Here is a 13,551-nt window from a genome sequence, read left to right as displayed (position 1 = left end):
CATTTGTCAATGTCTGGAGACATTTTCAGTTGTCACAGTCTGGAGGGGTAAGAGGATGAAGTGAAGGAGCTTCGGCATCTAGCTGATAGAGGTCAGGGATGCTGCTAAACATCCTACAGTGCACGGAACAGCCCCATAACAAAGAAGAATCTGGCCCCAATGTCAATAGTGTCAAAGTTGTTAAGCACTACTCTAAAACATCATGATGGGATTCACTCTCCTTTCCAGGGCTGCTGTAGGTGCACACACACACTCACACACACTCTCTCCTATATTAACACACTCACACACTAGAGTTGGAAGAATGGCTTTATGATGAAACCAAGGGTTGATTTCTTCAGCCCCTCACTTCCAGGGAAGGGAGTGTCTGACACTCTGCTGGATCCTGCAAGTTAGAAAAGTGAGAAGAGAGGGGATAGTTCCTGCTGTCCTGGAGCTTTTGTAAAATCTAATTGAAGAGACAAAATTAACCCAGAAAAAACAAGAAACTCTTAAAAATAAAAGGCTAAGCTGTGGACAGCAGCTGTGGAGTCTCAGAGGAGAGAGATCAAGAGAGGCCCCATGAAGGAGGTGAGACTAGAAGGAGAGGGAGGCGCAGAGGGAGGGCGAGGGGGAGAAATGGAGTGAGAGCCCCTGAGGAGGTGGGTGGAGAATAAAGGTGGTAAGGGCAGGGAGGAAGGGGGGTAGGCTTGGTGTGATGTGGACATAGTCCCAATGAGGGACAGCTGGACCATGTGAATAAAATCCCAGGGTGACTCTATTTGAGTTTGGGGACAGTGGCCAACTACAGGGGTCCATATGTTTGAGGAAGAGTTCAAGAATACTCCATTCATTGCTGTACTGCTCTCATAGAACCCAGCCTCCTGACAGGAAACGGTTAGGGTTGAGGAGATGAAGGCAAGACGGGGCAACTCAGTCCATCCGAATCTTATGAGACCACCAGATAGTGAAAAGCCACCCATAACCCATCACCTCCCCACCCCTACCACTCATGCATCTACCCACTTATCTACCCACCTGCTCATCCATCCACCCACCCACCCACCCATCCATCCAATTAACAATTACTAATTGAGCACCTGCTCTGTGCCAGAGAAGAGCAAGAGTCATTGTCTTGATATCATGGAGTTTACATTCTAGGGAAGAGCCAAATAATTCAACATGAACCTGCAATGAAATATGATGAAGGTGATGGAAGAGCTATGGTAGCATGAAGCAAAAGGTGCACCCGTGCCCAACCTGTGAAATGGAGACATTAGTACTAATAATGGTGTTGTTTGTTGCCTTGAACAAAAAGAAGAAAGAGAGATTACTACTGAATTGTAAGTTTCCTGAGGGCAGGGACTGTGATTTTATCAAAACCAGCTCAGGACCATCACTTAGCATAATACCCAATTTAGGACCATCACTTAACACAGGCTTACTGAATTTAATTGATATGAATAGGCAATAAAAACAGCTTTCTTCTCCTTCACAGCTCCCAAAACCAAAAATTTATACCTTGGGCAGAATGCCTTAGCTGTGTCTATTGTATTGGTTTACTAAACAGTTACTGAGTACTTTTACCGGGCTCTTACTTAACTCACTTTCATGGACGGGCCGTGATGAAATTGTAATGCAAAACGGCACACGTACAGATTTGCAAAAAGGAAGTTTACAGCGTCCACTGGATTCCTAAGGGGTCCCATGTTACAATAACAATTACTTTCTCTTATGTAGCATGTTCTTGCTAGTGCCTTATAGCTGGATGGACTCAAAGTTGACCCCAAAACAGAGCTCTGCCCTCAGACAATATGCTATCCAGTGGGCGAAGTGACATGTAGTTTGTTACATAACTAAAAGATGAAAACTGAGTACTTCAGTAAAACAGAAGAGGTTCCTCCAGGAATGAAGTGTAAGGAAACTGCCTGAAAGAGTTTGCATTTCAGTGAGACCCTGAAGGTCTCTGCTCCTCCATTTCCTTATCTGTGAAAGGATGATAAAAGTACCCATCTCACAGGGTGGTTAAATGTGGTAGCACAAGTGCCCTGTAAATGTACCATGTTGAAAAAAGGTGAGCAATGTTAGTATTTATGACACTGTGGATAACTCAGATCAACAGTTTAAGTAAGGAAGTCTCATATGCAATTCCATTCTCCCTGCTGCTCATACCAAAAACCTTGGAGTCACTCCTGATTCCTCTCTTTCTCTCATACCTAATTCCAATCTATGAGGAAAATCCCATTTTCTCCACCTACAACACACACATCCAGAATCTAAGCGAATCTCACCTCCTCCACTGCTGCCTCCCTGGTGTGGGCCACCACCATCTCTTGCCTGGGTTATTGTAGTAGTTGCTGGACTGGCCTTCCTGATTCCTCATTTAATTCCCCTCTCTCCATCATAAAGCATCTAGAATAATCCTTTCCAAACAACTCAGAACATTCTGCAATTCTACTGAAACCCCTACAGTGTCCCACCTCCTTCCATTTAGAGTAAAAGCTGAAGTCATTGCAACATGTGCCAGGCACTACTCAATACAACCTCCCGTCAGAGAATTCATTTCCTACTCTTCTGCCTCTTGCTTATTCTCCTCCAGCCACAGGGACCTCCCACACATCAGAGAGGTACCCTCTTCACGACCTTTGCATTGACTGTTGATTCTACCCAGAACATTCTTTCCTGAGACAACTCTCTACTGACACAACTAGTGAGGCAAGCAGCAAATTCCCACTTCCTTGGCAAATCCTATAGGTTCAGCTGGCACTATGTTTGTCCCTCTGCCAAAACCCAACATGCTGATCATGGTGTCTCAGCCCTGGCATTGCCACCACTCAATCCAGTCCAACAAATGACTGCTCAACATCTGTTCTATTCAGAATCTGTGTTGGATCTTGCATCTATGCAAGTCACAGTGTCTACCTGTCTCCTTCTACCATCTTAGTTTAGGCTTGGATTCATGGGATCATGTGTTGTCAGGAAAACTCTAAGTGCCCTGGAGTAATGTCTAGAGAGGGGTCTGGCAAAGTGAGAAATGAAGTCATATCCCCTTCCAACCCCAGCTTCTATGACTGTAGCTTTAAACTAGTGCAGAAGCTGACAGTGTCCTATTGAGGTCACAGGAGATGACTTTCTCCAAAGAGAACTAAAAACCAAGTAAGACTTAAGAGGCTTACAAACTCAGCCTTACTGTGTTTTAACTCACATCAATTAAATGAAGTAGGAAGATGGGAGAAAGTGCCTATTAAAGGGAACCTTTGTAGTGTCTCTACCCAGATTCCTCTGGATTTGGATGGTGATGAGCATTATCCTTTCCCATTTGCAGGACATTTGCTACAGAACACAGACTGTGGCACCCATGTGTAATTGACTATTAAAGACCTGTAAGCTTTAAAAAAACAAGCAAACAAACAAAAGTCCAAAGATCCAGAAATTATAATATTATGGTGACTACATTGCCTGCCTCAACATACAACAGCAATATAAGGATGTTGATCTCAGGAAGAAGCAGAGCTTAGTAAACAGTCTGTTAAGGTTCATTCAAATACAAACACTATGATTGGGAACAAGATAGCCACTAACTGATGAAGCTCTCACAAGCCTAGGGATTAGGACCATCTCTTTAGTGGACTCAAAGAGCAGGCACTTCTGAACAATCCAAAATTGCTGATGCTTTAGACAGTGGAAAGCCAGGCACCTAAGAATTGATGCTAGGATGGAATCAGATTTCCAATACATGTTGTTGTTGTTCTTGTTGCACCAGACTAATTTCTAGGGACCAGTCCAAGATATAGTTGGCCTCCATAGCAAAGATACATGTACTAAGATCCCTCCAAGTGTTTCCTTTGGAATTCTTTCCTCCATTGTTCCTCAGAGGCCTTCTCAGACCCTTCTCTCCAATATTCTTATTCACGGAACAAACTCTTTTCTTACACTGGCACATATAATGTAATTATATGTTTATTGATTTTTCCACAAAGTCCTTTTTTTTTTTTTTTTTTATCTCTCCCACTAGACTATAAGCTCCAACACTGTAGGAACCATATTGGTCTAATTCTAGTAATTTCCTTGTCTAGCATAGGGCCTGGCACATAAGAAATTCCCAATAAATATTTAAGAAATAATGAAGAATGAATGAGTAAATGACTGAACAAGTTAATGAGTGAAAAATGCTCTCTATCCCTCCTCCTTGATTATTACCTTGGCAAATGTGAGTCCATCTATTCAGATCTCCTCTCTCAGACCTTTGAACAAATAAATATGGATAAAAGATTCAGTAGACACTTGAATTGCAAAGTCATGCAGAGTTGGGGCGGGTGGCATGTTGGGGCCACTATTATGATGTTATCAGAATATCAAAGTTATGAATGAGTGATGGAATTAGAAGGAGTTGGTGAGGAGAGAGAAGAGAATAGTGCTGATGTGTTAAGAGAAGCTGGGTTGCCACAAGAAGGGGGACAGAGGTTTCCAGGGTGGTCGCAGTTCAGACCCTTCTAGACACCTGCCTCTCATGTTTCCTGGATTTCTTTTTTATTTCCCCTGATCCTTAAAATATACCTACCCCCTCCTCACATACACATAAATACTGCACAACTTTTAATTGAACCAGTCTGAATGGATTTTGTTCCTTTAATAAGAGCCTGTGCCGCACAAGATTCAAGTACCCACTGTCCACTCCAAATCTGTCCATTTTGGCATGGAGCAGCTCTGTCTAGGGTCCTGCACTGCAACAGCATCACAGGCATTCCTGTATGTGGGGGTGGTCTCAGATTCATCCATATTCCCCAATCAAGACATGGAAAAAGACCCTTTTCCTACTTTTGCAGAGCCTAGTATGGTTTGCATTGTGCCCCTCCCACAAACAAAAGATGTGTTAGAGTCCTATGCCCCAGTACATCAATGTGTGATCTTATTTGGATAGAGTCTTTACAAAGGTAATCAAGTGAAAATGAGGTCATTAGGGTGGGCCCTAACCCAATAAGGAGTGGTGTCCTTATTAAAAGGAAAATTTGGAGAAAGGCACATACACAGGGAGAACACTGTATGGAGATGGAAGTAGAGATCAGGATGATGCCTCTACAAGGCAAGGAGCACCAAAGATTGCCAGCAAACCACTAGAAGCTAGGGAGGGGCATAGAACAGATCCTCCCAAACAGCCCTTAGAAGGCACTACCAATGCTCCCCAACACTGCCAGCAAGTACTCAACCATAACCAGAGACAGCCTGCATATAGAAGAGGTTTCTAGGCATCACTGAAGCCCCCCGCACCAATTCCCCCCCTCACTCTCTGTCTGAAAAGCCTGACCTGTCCCTAAATGTCATACCACAGACAATGGGTCATCCCTTCTGGACTCAACTGTTATCCATGCCTAGTCCCACAAATTTGTTTGTTGAAGCCTTAATCCCCAGGACCTCAGAATGTAACCATATTTGGGGATCAGTTCTTTAAGTACATGATTAAATTAAAAATGAGGCTGTTAGTGTGAAGTCCTAATCCCATATAACTGGCATCCTTCTAAGGGGAAGAGACACTAGGGGTGAGCGTGCACAGAGATGAATGCGTGAGGACAAAGCCATGAGACGGCAGGTGTCTGCAAGCCAATGCCTCAGGAGAAACCAATCTACCAGCACCTTGGCCTTGGACTTCCAGCCTCCAGAACTGTGAGAAAACAAATTTCTATTTTTTAAGCCACCCAGTCTGTGGTACTTTCTTATGGCTGCCTTAAACAAACTGACATATCATCCCCCAAATCCTTCTTCCCCTTCTTCCTTAGAAATGGCACTCCTAATTTTCAGCTGGGTGCATGGCTGCCTGCATTACAGACTACGTTTCCTAGCTTCCCTTCTCAGTCACGTGATTAGGCTTTAGCTAATAGGAAACAAGAGGAAGTGTTAAGTGGGCCCTCAGGTAGGTGTCCTTAAAGAGAAAGGTCATGTACTTCTACTTCCCTTCATCCTTCTTTCTGGCTGGAAGGGGGACTTGACAACTGGAGCTTGAGCAACCAGCTCAGTTCAGGAGGCAGCAGCCTCATGCTGAGGAAGCAGCATAGTAGACCATGACCCCCTCTTCATGGACCATTTCTGGGCTTTCTATTTGAGGGAGAAATAAACTTCTAGTTTGGGTAAGCCACTGTTTAGAGGCATTCTATCACCCAGTCACACTTATTCTTAACTGATACTGTTATACTCTTTCCTCCTCTCCCTTTTCTGCTCTCCCTTCTCTCCTTCAAGGAGGAAGCTCTCATCACTGAGACTCAGGCAGAGAGGATTAACACAGTAAAGGTGAAAAGGAAATGTTATTATAAGTAGACTCTTGCAGGGTTAACTAATCAGGCAGTTAACAGGTAAAAGGTCACTTACTTCTGTTCTTGTATTCCTACATCCAATCCCCGCCCTTCTCACAATTAATTATATTAAATTCTTACGGGTGGCATGCCTGCTCAAAACTTCCATTGTACACAGAACGAAGTCCAAACTTACAAGGTTGGTGTTCAAAGCCCTTCACAATCTGGCTGCAACCTACCTCTCCAAAGTTTTTTGTTTTGTTTTGTTTCCCATTATAAACATCTACTAAAACCAAAGCAGAATATTTATTGTTTGATCCAAATGCCACATACATTCCAACATCTTGCCTTTTTCTATGACGTTCCCCTTCCCAGATTCCATCCTAGTGTGGTGCAAAGGGCCTATAAAGTCAATTGAATTTAAGGCCACACCCAAGTGCTTCCAAATTATATGAACTCTGGGCCTTGATTTCTTGATGTATAACATGAAGATAATGCCTCACATAAATGTTCTGGAGCCAAAGATATTGCACGAGAATAGGTCTTATAAACCACAAACTATTATACTCTTGGAAGGCATAACTGTCCTGAATCTGGCATTACTCTGTGTTTCTCTTGGATCCAGAGCCGTTAGGTAACCCCCTTGACCTTAGTAGCTAACTTTCATTGAGCCAACCACATTACTAATGCTTTTCCTGCATTACCCCATCCAATCTTCACAACAATCCCCCAAGACTGACATTATTCATCATTACCCCCACTCTATTGATGAGGAAACAGGCCCATATTTGAAATCAGTTCTGACTTCACAGCCACAGCTTCTAACATTACATATATCTCCTCCAAGGACAGAGTCTGCGCCTTTTCTTACTTCAGAGTCACACTGTTTTGTTCTTGGAAACACGTATCCCGCCTCTGGAACTCTCTGGAACCCTAATGATCACACGTTTCCTTCCTTTCCCAAGGAAGGAAAAATAATCTGACTATAGATCTATATGAAGGGTCAACTGGCTGCCTACCAGACAATAAGATGAGCAAGAAGCCAGTAGTTCTGATGATGAAGGAGCCTCATGTAAAGCCAGCCCCAAGACAAATAGACACCAGCAATCCTTGAGAATTAAGGCAGAAAAAGACTGGCTAATGTTACCAGCAATGTTTGGTTTCCTGACAAGGAAACCAAATAGGAAAGCAAAGCTCAGATTATCCTTGTGTTTTAGGCCTGGCTGGGACTCTGGAGATATTTCAAGAACCCCCTAATCCTTTATATGTTTCTCTTTTCTTCTTCAAAGCCCCCATACTCATTATCTCAAATGCTCTTCATAAAAGAACACCTTGAAATCAAAAAATATTAATTACTTAACTTGCAATGAGAAAACGAGAGCATAGATCTGTCTGCATATAGTGATGGTGTTGGAACTAGAATCCAGACTCCTTACTGTAGGTTTCTGTTCTTTCTGTTCCATGACTCCAGTCCCCCATTTCATCATAACCTAAACTTTGCCTTTTCCTTCCATCTACCCAGGGCCTAAGAAAGAGGGCTGGAGATTACCTTCCTTAGTCCAGCATTCATTTGCAGAGAAAAGAGATTCTTTTGATGAGCAGGCACCTACCAAGTGCTCTCTGGTTCCCTAGAGGGTCATAGACCTTCTGGCTCCCCAATGAAATAGAATTTTCACAAGTAGGCATGAAAAATGTCAGCTATACTATCAGATCAAGAAGCCTCTGAGCTTAGGGCCTAACAGAGTTCCCAATCTCTGAGCACATAGGTGGGATTTTCCTCTTCTAGAGAGTGTGGGAACCCCACTCCATCCTGTAACTCTATCCCATCTTGTGATGTCATGTCCTCAACTAAACCTCCATGCAGAGGACAAAGTCTAAGAATAATAATTGATAACATTTAGTGAGGATTGATTTGTACAATTGTCATTCTAGGGACTTTATGTGGATGAATTCGTTTAATCCTACAATAACCCTGGGAAGCAGGTATTATTATTATCCCCATCATACAGACAAGGAAACTGAGGCCTGGAGAGAGTAACTTGTCTGAGTCACAGGGTTGGGAAGTGTCAGAAGCTGGAATCCAAGAACAAGCAGTCTAGCACCAGAGCCCATGATCCTCACACCTTAACACAGGGCCTTCACAGCAGGAATGCACTGCAGCCCTTGGGATGGAGGCTGGGACTCTTCCATATCACTCAATCTCCCCCATTAACTGCCCTGCTTACCCTAGACCACCAATACTGTCTCTTGTCTGCTGCCCAGGCACCTTCGCCCTTCTGTCCACCCAAACTTCCTCCACACTGGCTGCAGCATGAATCTGCTCATGCCTCTTCCCTGCTCAGAAGCCCTTTTTGGTTCCCCGCTGCCAAAGTAGAAAGAGTCTCAACTTCTTAGCCTGACATTTATAGCCTTCCAAAATGTGGCTCCAGCTTACTCTGAGCATAATCATTCCCTTCAGGTGAAAGGCCAACCTCTCTTCTTTCCCAGATATCCCCTCCGGGTCTAGCTTTCATCTCCTACACTACATTGGCCTCTCCACCTACAATGGTCTGCCCTATTTAACAGTCCCCATCTTAACTTGAGAAAAATTTCAGCCTAATACCCCCAGCTGGAGGGGCCAAAGTTAGAGAAGCTTTGAGGTTAAACATGGTCCTTTTGGGGTTTAGTTCAAACTTCCCATTTTACAGATGAAGAAACTGAGCCCCTCAAGGGTATAGATTATTATTTGTTGTCTGGATGGGGACCATTCGTCTTAAAACACTCCATGGTGCCTAGAGCCCATTAAGTGAACAGATAAATGTTGAACTCTCCAGGGCAGTATTTCTCCAACAGTGGCCTTGGGACTACCCGTAGTAATAGCGCCCCCCCCCCCCCCCCCGGATCCTCCAACCTCTGACCTATTCAATCCTCATCTCTGAGGGTGGTGTCTGCCATACAGCGGTTTTCAAATTCACACTTGAGTTTGAAAACCACAGTGAGTCTATGGAGGTTGCACCACGGGTGCCACTTAGTAGAATGAGTCCCAGTACCTGAAGCCTCCCTTCCCCCAGCTACCACTTCCGCCCCTGAGCTTGAGGCAGAGGCTTCTGGGAGCTTAGATGGCTGAAGCTGATGAGGCTGGCTTCTTGGATATCCCCAGATAACCTGGCAGAGAAGCCTTTCTCCCCATAGGCTCTCCAGGGCTGAGTGAAGGACTCCGCCCTCCAATACCACCCCACAAGCTAGTATAGCCCTCTGGACCTTCTACCAAATCAGGGGTCATCTGACCCAGAAGGAACAGGCAGGAGAAGCAGACAGATGGGTGTCACTGGGCCAGGCAAGGCCGGGCCAGGGGAGAGAACGAGCGCTCCTTTATGAGGCCCACTCTCTACATGGGGCAATGGAGTCCACTCATCGAAACACTGGGAGTCTGGCACACAGAGCCAGGTTGACAGGCACTGGGCTGGACTGCTTCTAAGGGATGCACCAGCACTGGGGAGAGGCAGGGGGCTGCGCGCCGGGCGGGAAAGGGCACGGGCTAGGCGAAGCCCACAGGGCGGGGTGCCCTCCTTCCTCTCCCTCTGCCTCCTCTTCCTCACCCAGCTGGCCCCGCAGCAGGCTGAGGAAGCCACTGTGCCCTCAGACCTTGGGTCAGCGCTCCCGGCCCGCGCCCATGCCGCCGCCTCCCGCAGCATCTTTCTGCGTGCGGTTCTCTGGCCAACTGCCCTTCCCCCAGCTGGGGACCCCGTGCCCGCACCTACCCACGCCGTGCCGCTCCTTGTCAGTTTTGCGCCAGGGGGCCATGGCTGGGCCAGGGGGGCTGCGGGCGCCTCGCGTCGTTCTGTGGGGAAGCAGCCAGGCTAGGCGCTCCGCCGGGCCCCACTTCCTTCCTCTTTTCAAACTCCCTCTCAGGGCCCGCCCTCCTCTCCCCGGGGCGCCCGCTCCTCCTCCCTCCCATTGGGCTGGGGCGCATTAGGAGGCCAGGAGGTCCGCTCCAACCTGCTCTTCGCTAGGCAAGTGGGCAGAAGCCAAGCAGGTACTTGGGGCCCCCCAGGCCACCACCACAAGGTCAGGAAGTTCCCAGACAACTGAGCCTAGTGATTGAACCGAACTCCCTCCCCTGGCTCCGGAGCAGGAGCTTTGGTATCTGGTGTGAATTCAAATTCACACTCTTTTGCTTATCAGCACAAGATGGGATATGCCTACTTTATAGGATTGTTGTGTGGATTAGAAGAGATAATGTACACAGCAGATGACCCATTATGGTAAATATATACCTACAGAGGAGGTCATTTGTGGTTTTTATCCTGTTGGTGCCACGGACTCATATGAAAATCTGATAAAAGCCTAGAATACTCTCCTGTAAAGCTTGGGATTTACCAACAATGCCAGAAGGTAAGGGTGCTCTGAAAGCCAGCAACAGGGCCCCCAGAAAAAGAGTCCTAGAGGTAAGCTAATGAAGACATTTCTTGGAAAAATCTCACTTTTGCTCTGGGAACAGATTCTATCAAGAAACAAAGAAGTAAGGGAGCCTGGATACCTCAGTCTGTTAGGCCTCTGACTTCAGCTCAGGTCATGATCTTGTGGGTCCCTGAGTTCGAGCCCCCGCAATGGTCTCTGTGCTGACAGCCTGGAGCCTGCTTCAGATTCTGTGCCTCCTTCACTCTCTGCCCCTCCCCCACTTGCACTCTGTGTTTCTCTCAAAAATAAACATTTTTAAAAAGTTTTTTTATTAAAAAAAAGTCGCTTTGACCCAAATTTTAAAGTCTTCCCAAATTTTCTTTATTCATAATTCTCACTACCCTTTCTGCCTTAAAAAGTCAATTAGATTAGGCAATAATATCACAGCTGACAGGCAGCTATGGCAAAATATTAATTTCATTTTATATAAAATTATTTCCTTTTTCAGGCACCTGGGTGGCTCAGTCGGTCAAGCATCTGACTGCAGCTTAGATCATATTCTCACCGCTTATGAGTTCGAGCCCCACATTAGGCTCTGTGCTGACAGCTCAGATCCTGGAGCCTGCTTCGAGTTCTGTGTGTGTATCTCTCTCTGCCCCTCCCCTGCTTGTGCTCTCTCTCTCAAAAATAAATAAACATTAAAAATAAAATAAAATAATTTCCCTTTTGGTTTTCTAGCAGCACAGTTTAGGTGGTATGTTTTGTAGTGAGCAGCTGAATCAGTCAGGATTCCACCAGAGAAACAGAACCAGTAGGATAAGTATATAAAGAAATGTAATGTAATGTAAATATTAAGAAATTGGCTTATGTGAATGTGGGGCTGCTTTGGCACATCTCAAATCCATAGGGCAGGCCATCAGGAAGTGCAGGCTAAAAATTTTCAGGCAGGAGCTGCTGTCCACAGATGGAATTTCTTCTTTTTCAAGGAAAGCTCATTTAAGGCCTCTCAACTGATTGGACCAGGCCTTCTCAGACTATTGAGGACAGTCTCCTTCACTTAAAGCCAACTGATTGTAGATGTTAGTTACATCTACAAAAGGCTTCCACAGCAACACCTAGATTGGTGCTTGATTGAATAATAAGGTCTGTAGTCTCACCAAGTTAACTCATAAAACTAATCATCTCAGCAGTATGACAAATCAGACTGTACATCAGAGGTTGGTGGACTTTTTCTGTAAAAGGATCAGATAGTAAATATTTCAGTCTTTGCAGGCCAATAAGCAAAATCGAGGGTATTATGTAAGTACTTATATAACAAGAGGGAAAACAAATTTCCACATTTTTTATTGATAAAATTCTAAATTTGATATTACTAATTGAGTATATTCTTTTGTGAGTAGGTCTAATAATGAGAAAAATAAATTATGGGGGAAGATCACATTTTACTTCATTGGAGTTAAAAATTAGCATTCCCTTTAATCAAAACAGATTGCAAATATTCATGTTAATGCTGATCTGTAATAAAATTTTACAGGTTTCATCTTTGAAAATGTCTTTTCCCACAGGTGGTATGTAGTGAAGCATTAATCTTACCCAGTAAGAGGTCTGATATTTGTCCTCAGCTACTAGGAAGTGATCTTAGGCCCTTGGAATGTCATGGTTTGCTTGGGAAACTTCGATCACACTGAACAGTCTAAAAATGTGATTTAGGGAAGGGGCTGACCATGCCAAAAAGACAAAATGTGATATGGGCCACATGGTATCAGTTGACCTGGAGGTTGATCAACTATTGTGGGCAATCAATCAATCATGCCTATGTGATAGAGCCCTAATTCTACTCTATGTACTTCTTCCCTAGACTATGAAATCTGTATCCTTTCCCAGTAATAAATGGTAAGTGAGCATAATAGCTTTCGGTAAGTTCTGTGAGTCCTTCTAATGAATTATTGACTCCGAAGGTGGTTTGGGAAATACCCCAAACTTGCAACTGGTGTTGAAAGTGAGGGTAATCTTGTGTGGAGTGAGTGCCCTCTAAACTTTGTAGTTGGCTTCGTCTCACAGTTGGTTAAAACTCTCAAAGGAAGGTACTGACAAATACTGATTATCAATCCATGAGCATAAGATTTTATTAAACATTTTCACTGCTTGGAAGGCATCTATAGAATTTTATTAAATTTTCCTTTTAGCATGTCATTATATTGCAGATTAATCACTTCCAGTTGAAGGTTATATGGAAGCTCCTCAATTGCTCAGATAAATGGATTTTGAAATTTAAAAGTTTCTTTTGTACTTGTATTGAGGTCTGAAAAACATTGTTAGAACTATAGTTTGAGCTGGGAAAATATGTTCACTGAAAATTTGTGTAGTAATGGAAATCTTATTTTTTGTTTTAAGTTTTGACAGCATAGGAAGTTTTTAAAGCAGCTTGACATTACTTGTGATTTCATCAAAATGACTTTACTACTCTGTATATAATCGTTGTTTTGTTTTAAATTTTGGTTGAATCCATTAAGAATCATTATGACATCAGGGGCACCTGGGTGGCTCAGTTGGTTGAATCCGACTTTGGCTCAGGTCATGATCTAGTGGTTTGTGAGTTCGAGCCCCATATCGGGCTCTGTGCTGACAGCTTGGAGCCTGGAGCCTGCTTCAGATTCTGTGTCTCCCTCTCTCTCTGCTCCTCCCCTGCTCATGCTCTGTCTCTCTCTGTCTCAAAAATAAATAAGCATTAAAAAAATGTTTTTAAAAAGAATCATTATGACATCTGAAGAAACGGCTAATTTCCAAAGCCATCCAGTGTTCAACAGTAGTGATTGAAGACTGTTCTCTTTAAGAAAAATGTCAGTCTCGACCCTGAGCTCAAAGTCACAGGGGACTTATAACTGTTAAGCGATCAGCAGTATGAGTT

General features: G+C 44.2%; 1 protein-coding gene across 5 annotated transcripts in view; it reads right to left on the bottom strand.

The window, feature by feature from the left end:
• The window catches only part of DOCK2 (dedicator of cytokinesis 2), a 418,519-nt gene extending 408,389 nt beyond the window's left edge, over positions 1-10,130 (bottom strand). For all 5 annotated transcript variants that reach the window (XR_009610788.3, XM_060634987.3, XM_060634989.3 and 2 more), the window contains exon 1: positions 10,004-10,130. Coding sequence is in view for 4 of the 5 variants with exons in the window: in XM_060634987.3 (XP_060490970.1) it covers positions 10,004-10,046 (43 nt within the window). In the remaining variant the exon portion in view is untranslated. The remainder of the gene's footprint in view (positions 1-10,003) is intronic.
• Between the last annotated feature and the right edge of the window lie 3,421 nt (positions 10,131-13,551).

The sequence above is a fragment of the Panthera onca genome, chromosome A1 (genome assembly GCF_046562875.1).
Source record: "Panthera onca isolate mPanOnc1 chromosome A1, mPanOnc1 haplotype 2, whole genome shotgun sequence".
In the NCBI taxonomy this organism is placed as follows: domain Eukaryota; kingdom Metazoa; phylum Chordata; class Mammalia; order Carnivora; family Felidae; genus Panthera; species Panthera onca.
The sequence above is the reverse complement of the archived record's forward strand: the minus strand, read 5'-3'. Positions and strand labels throughout refer to the sequence as shown.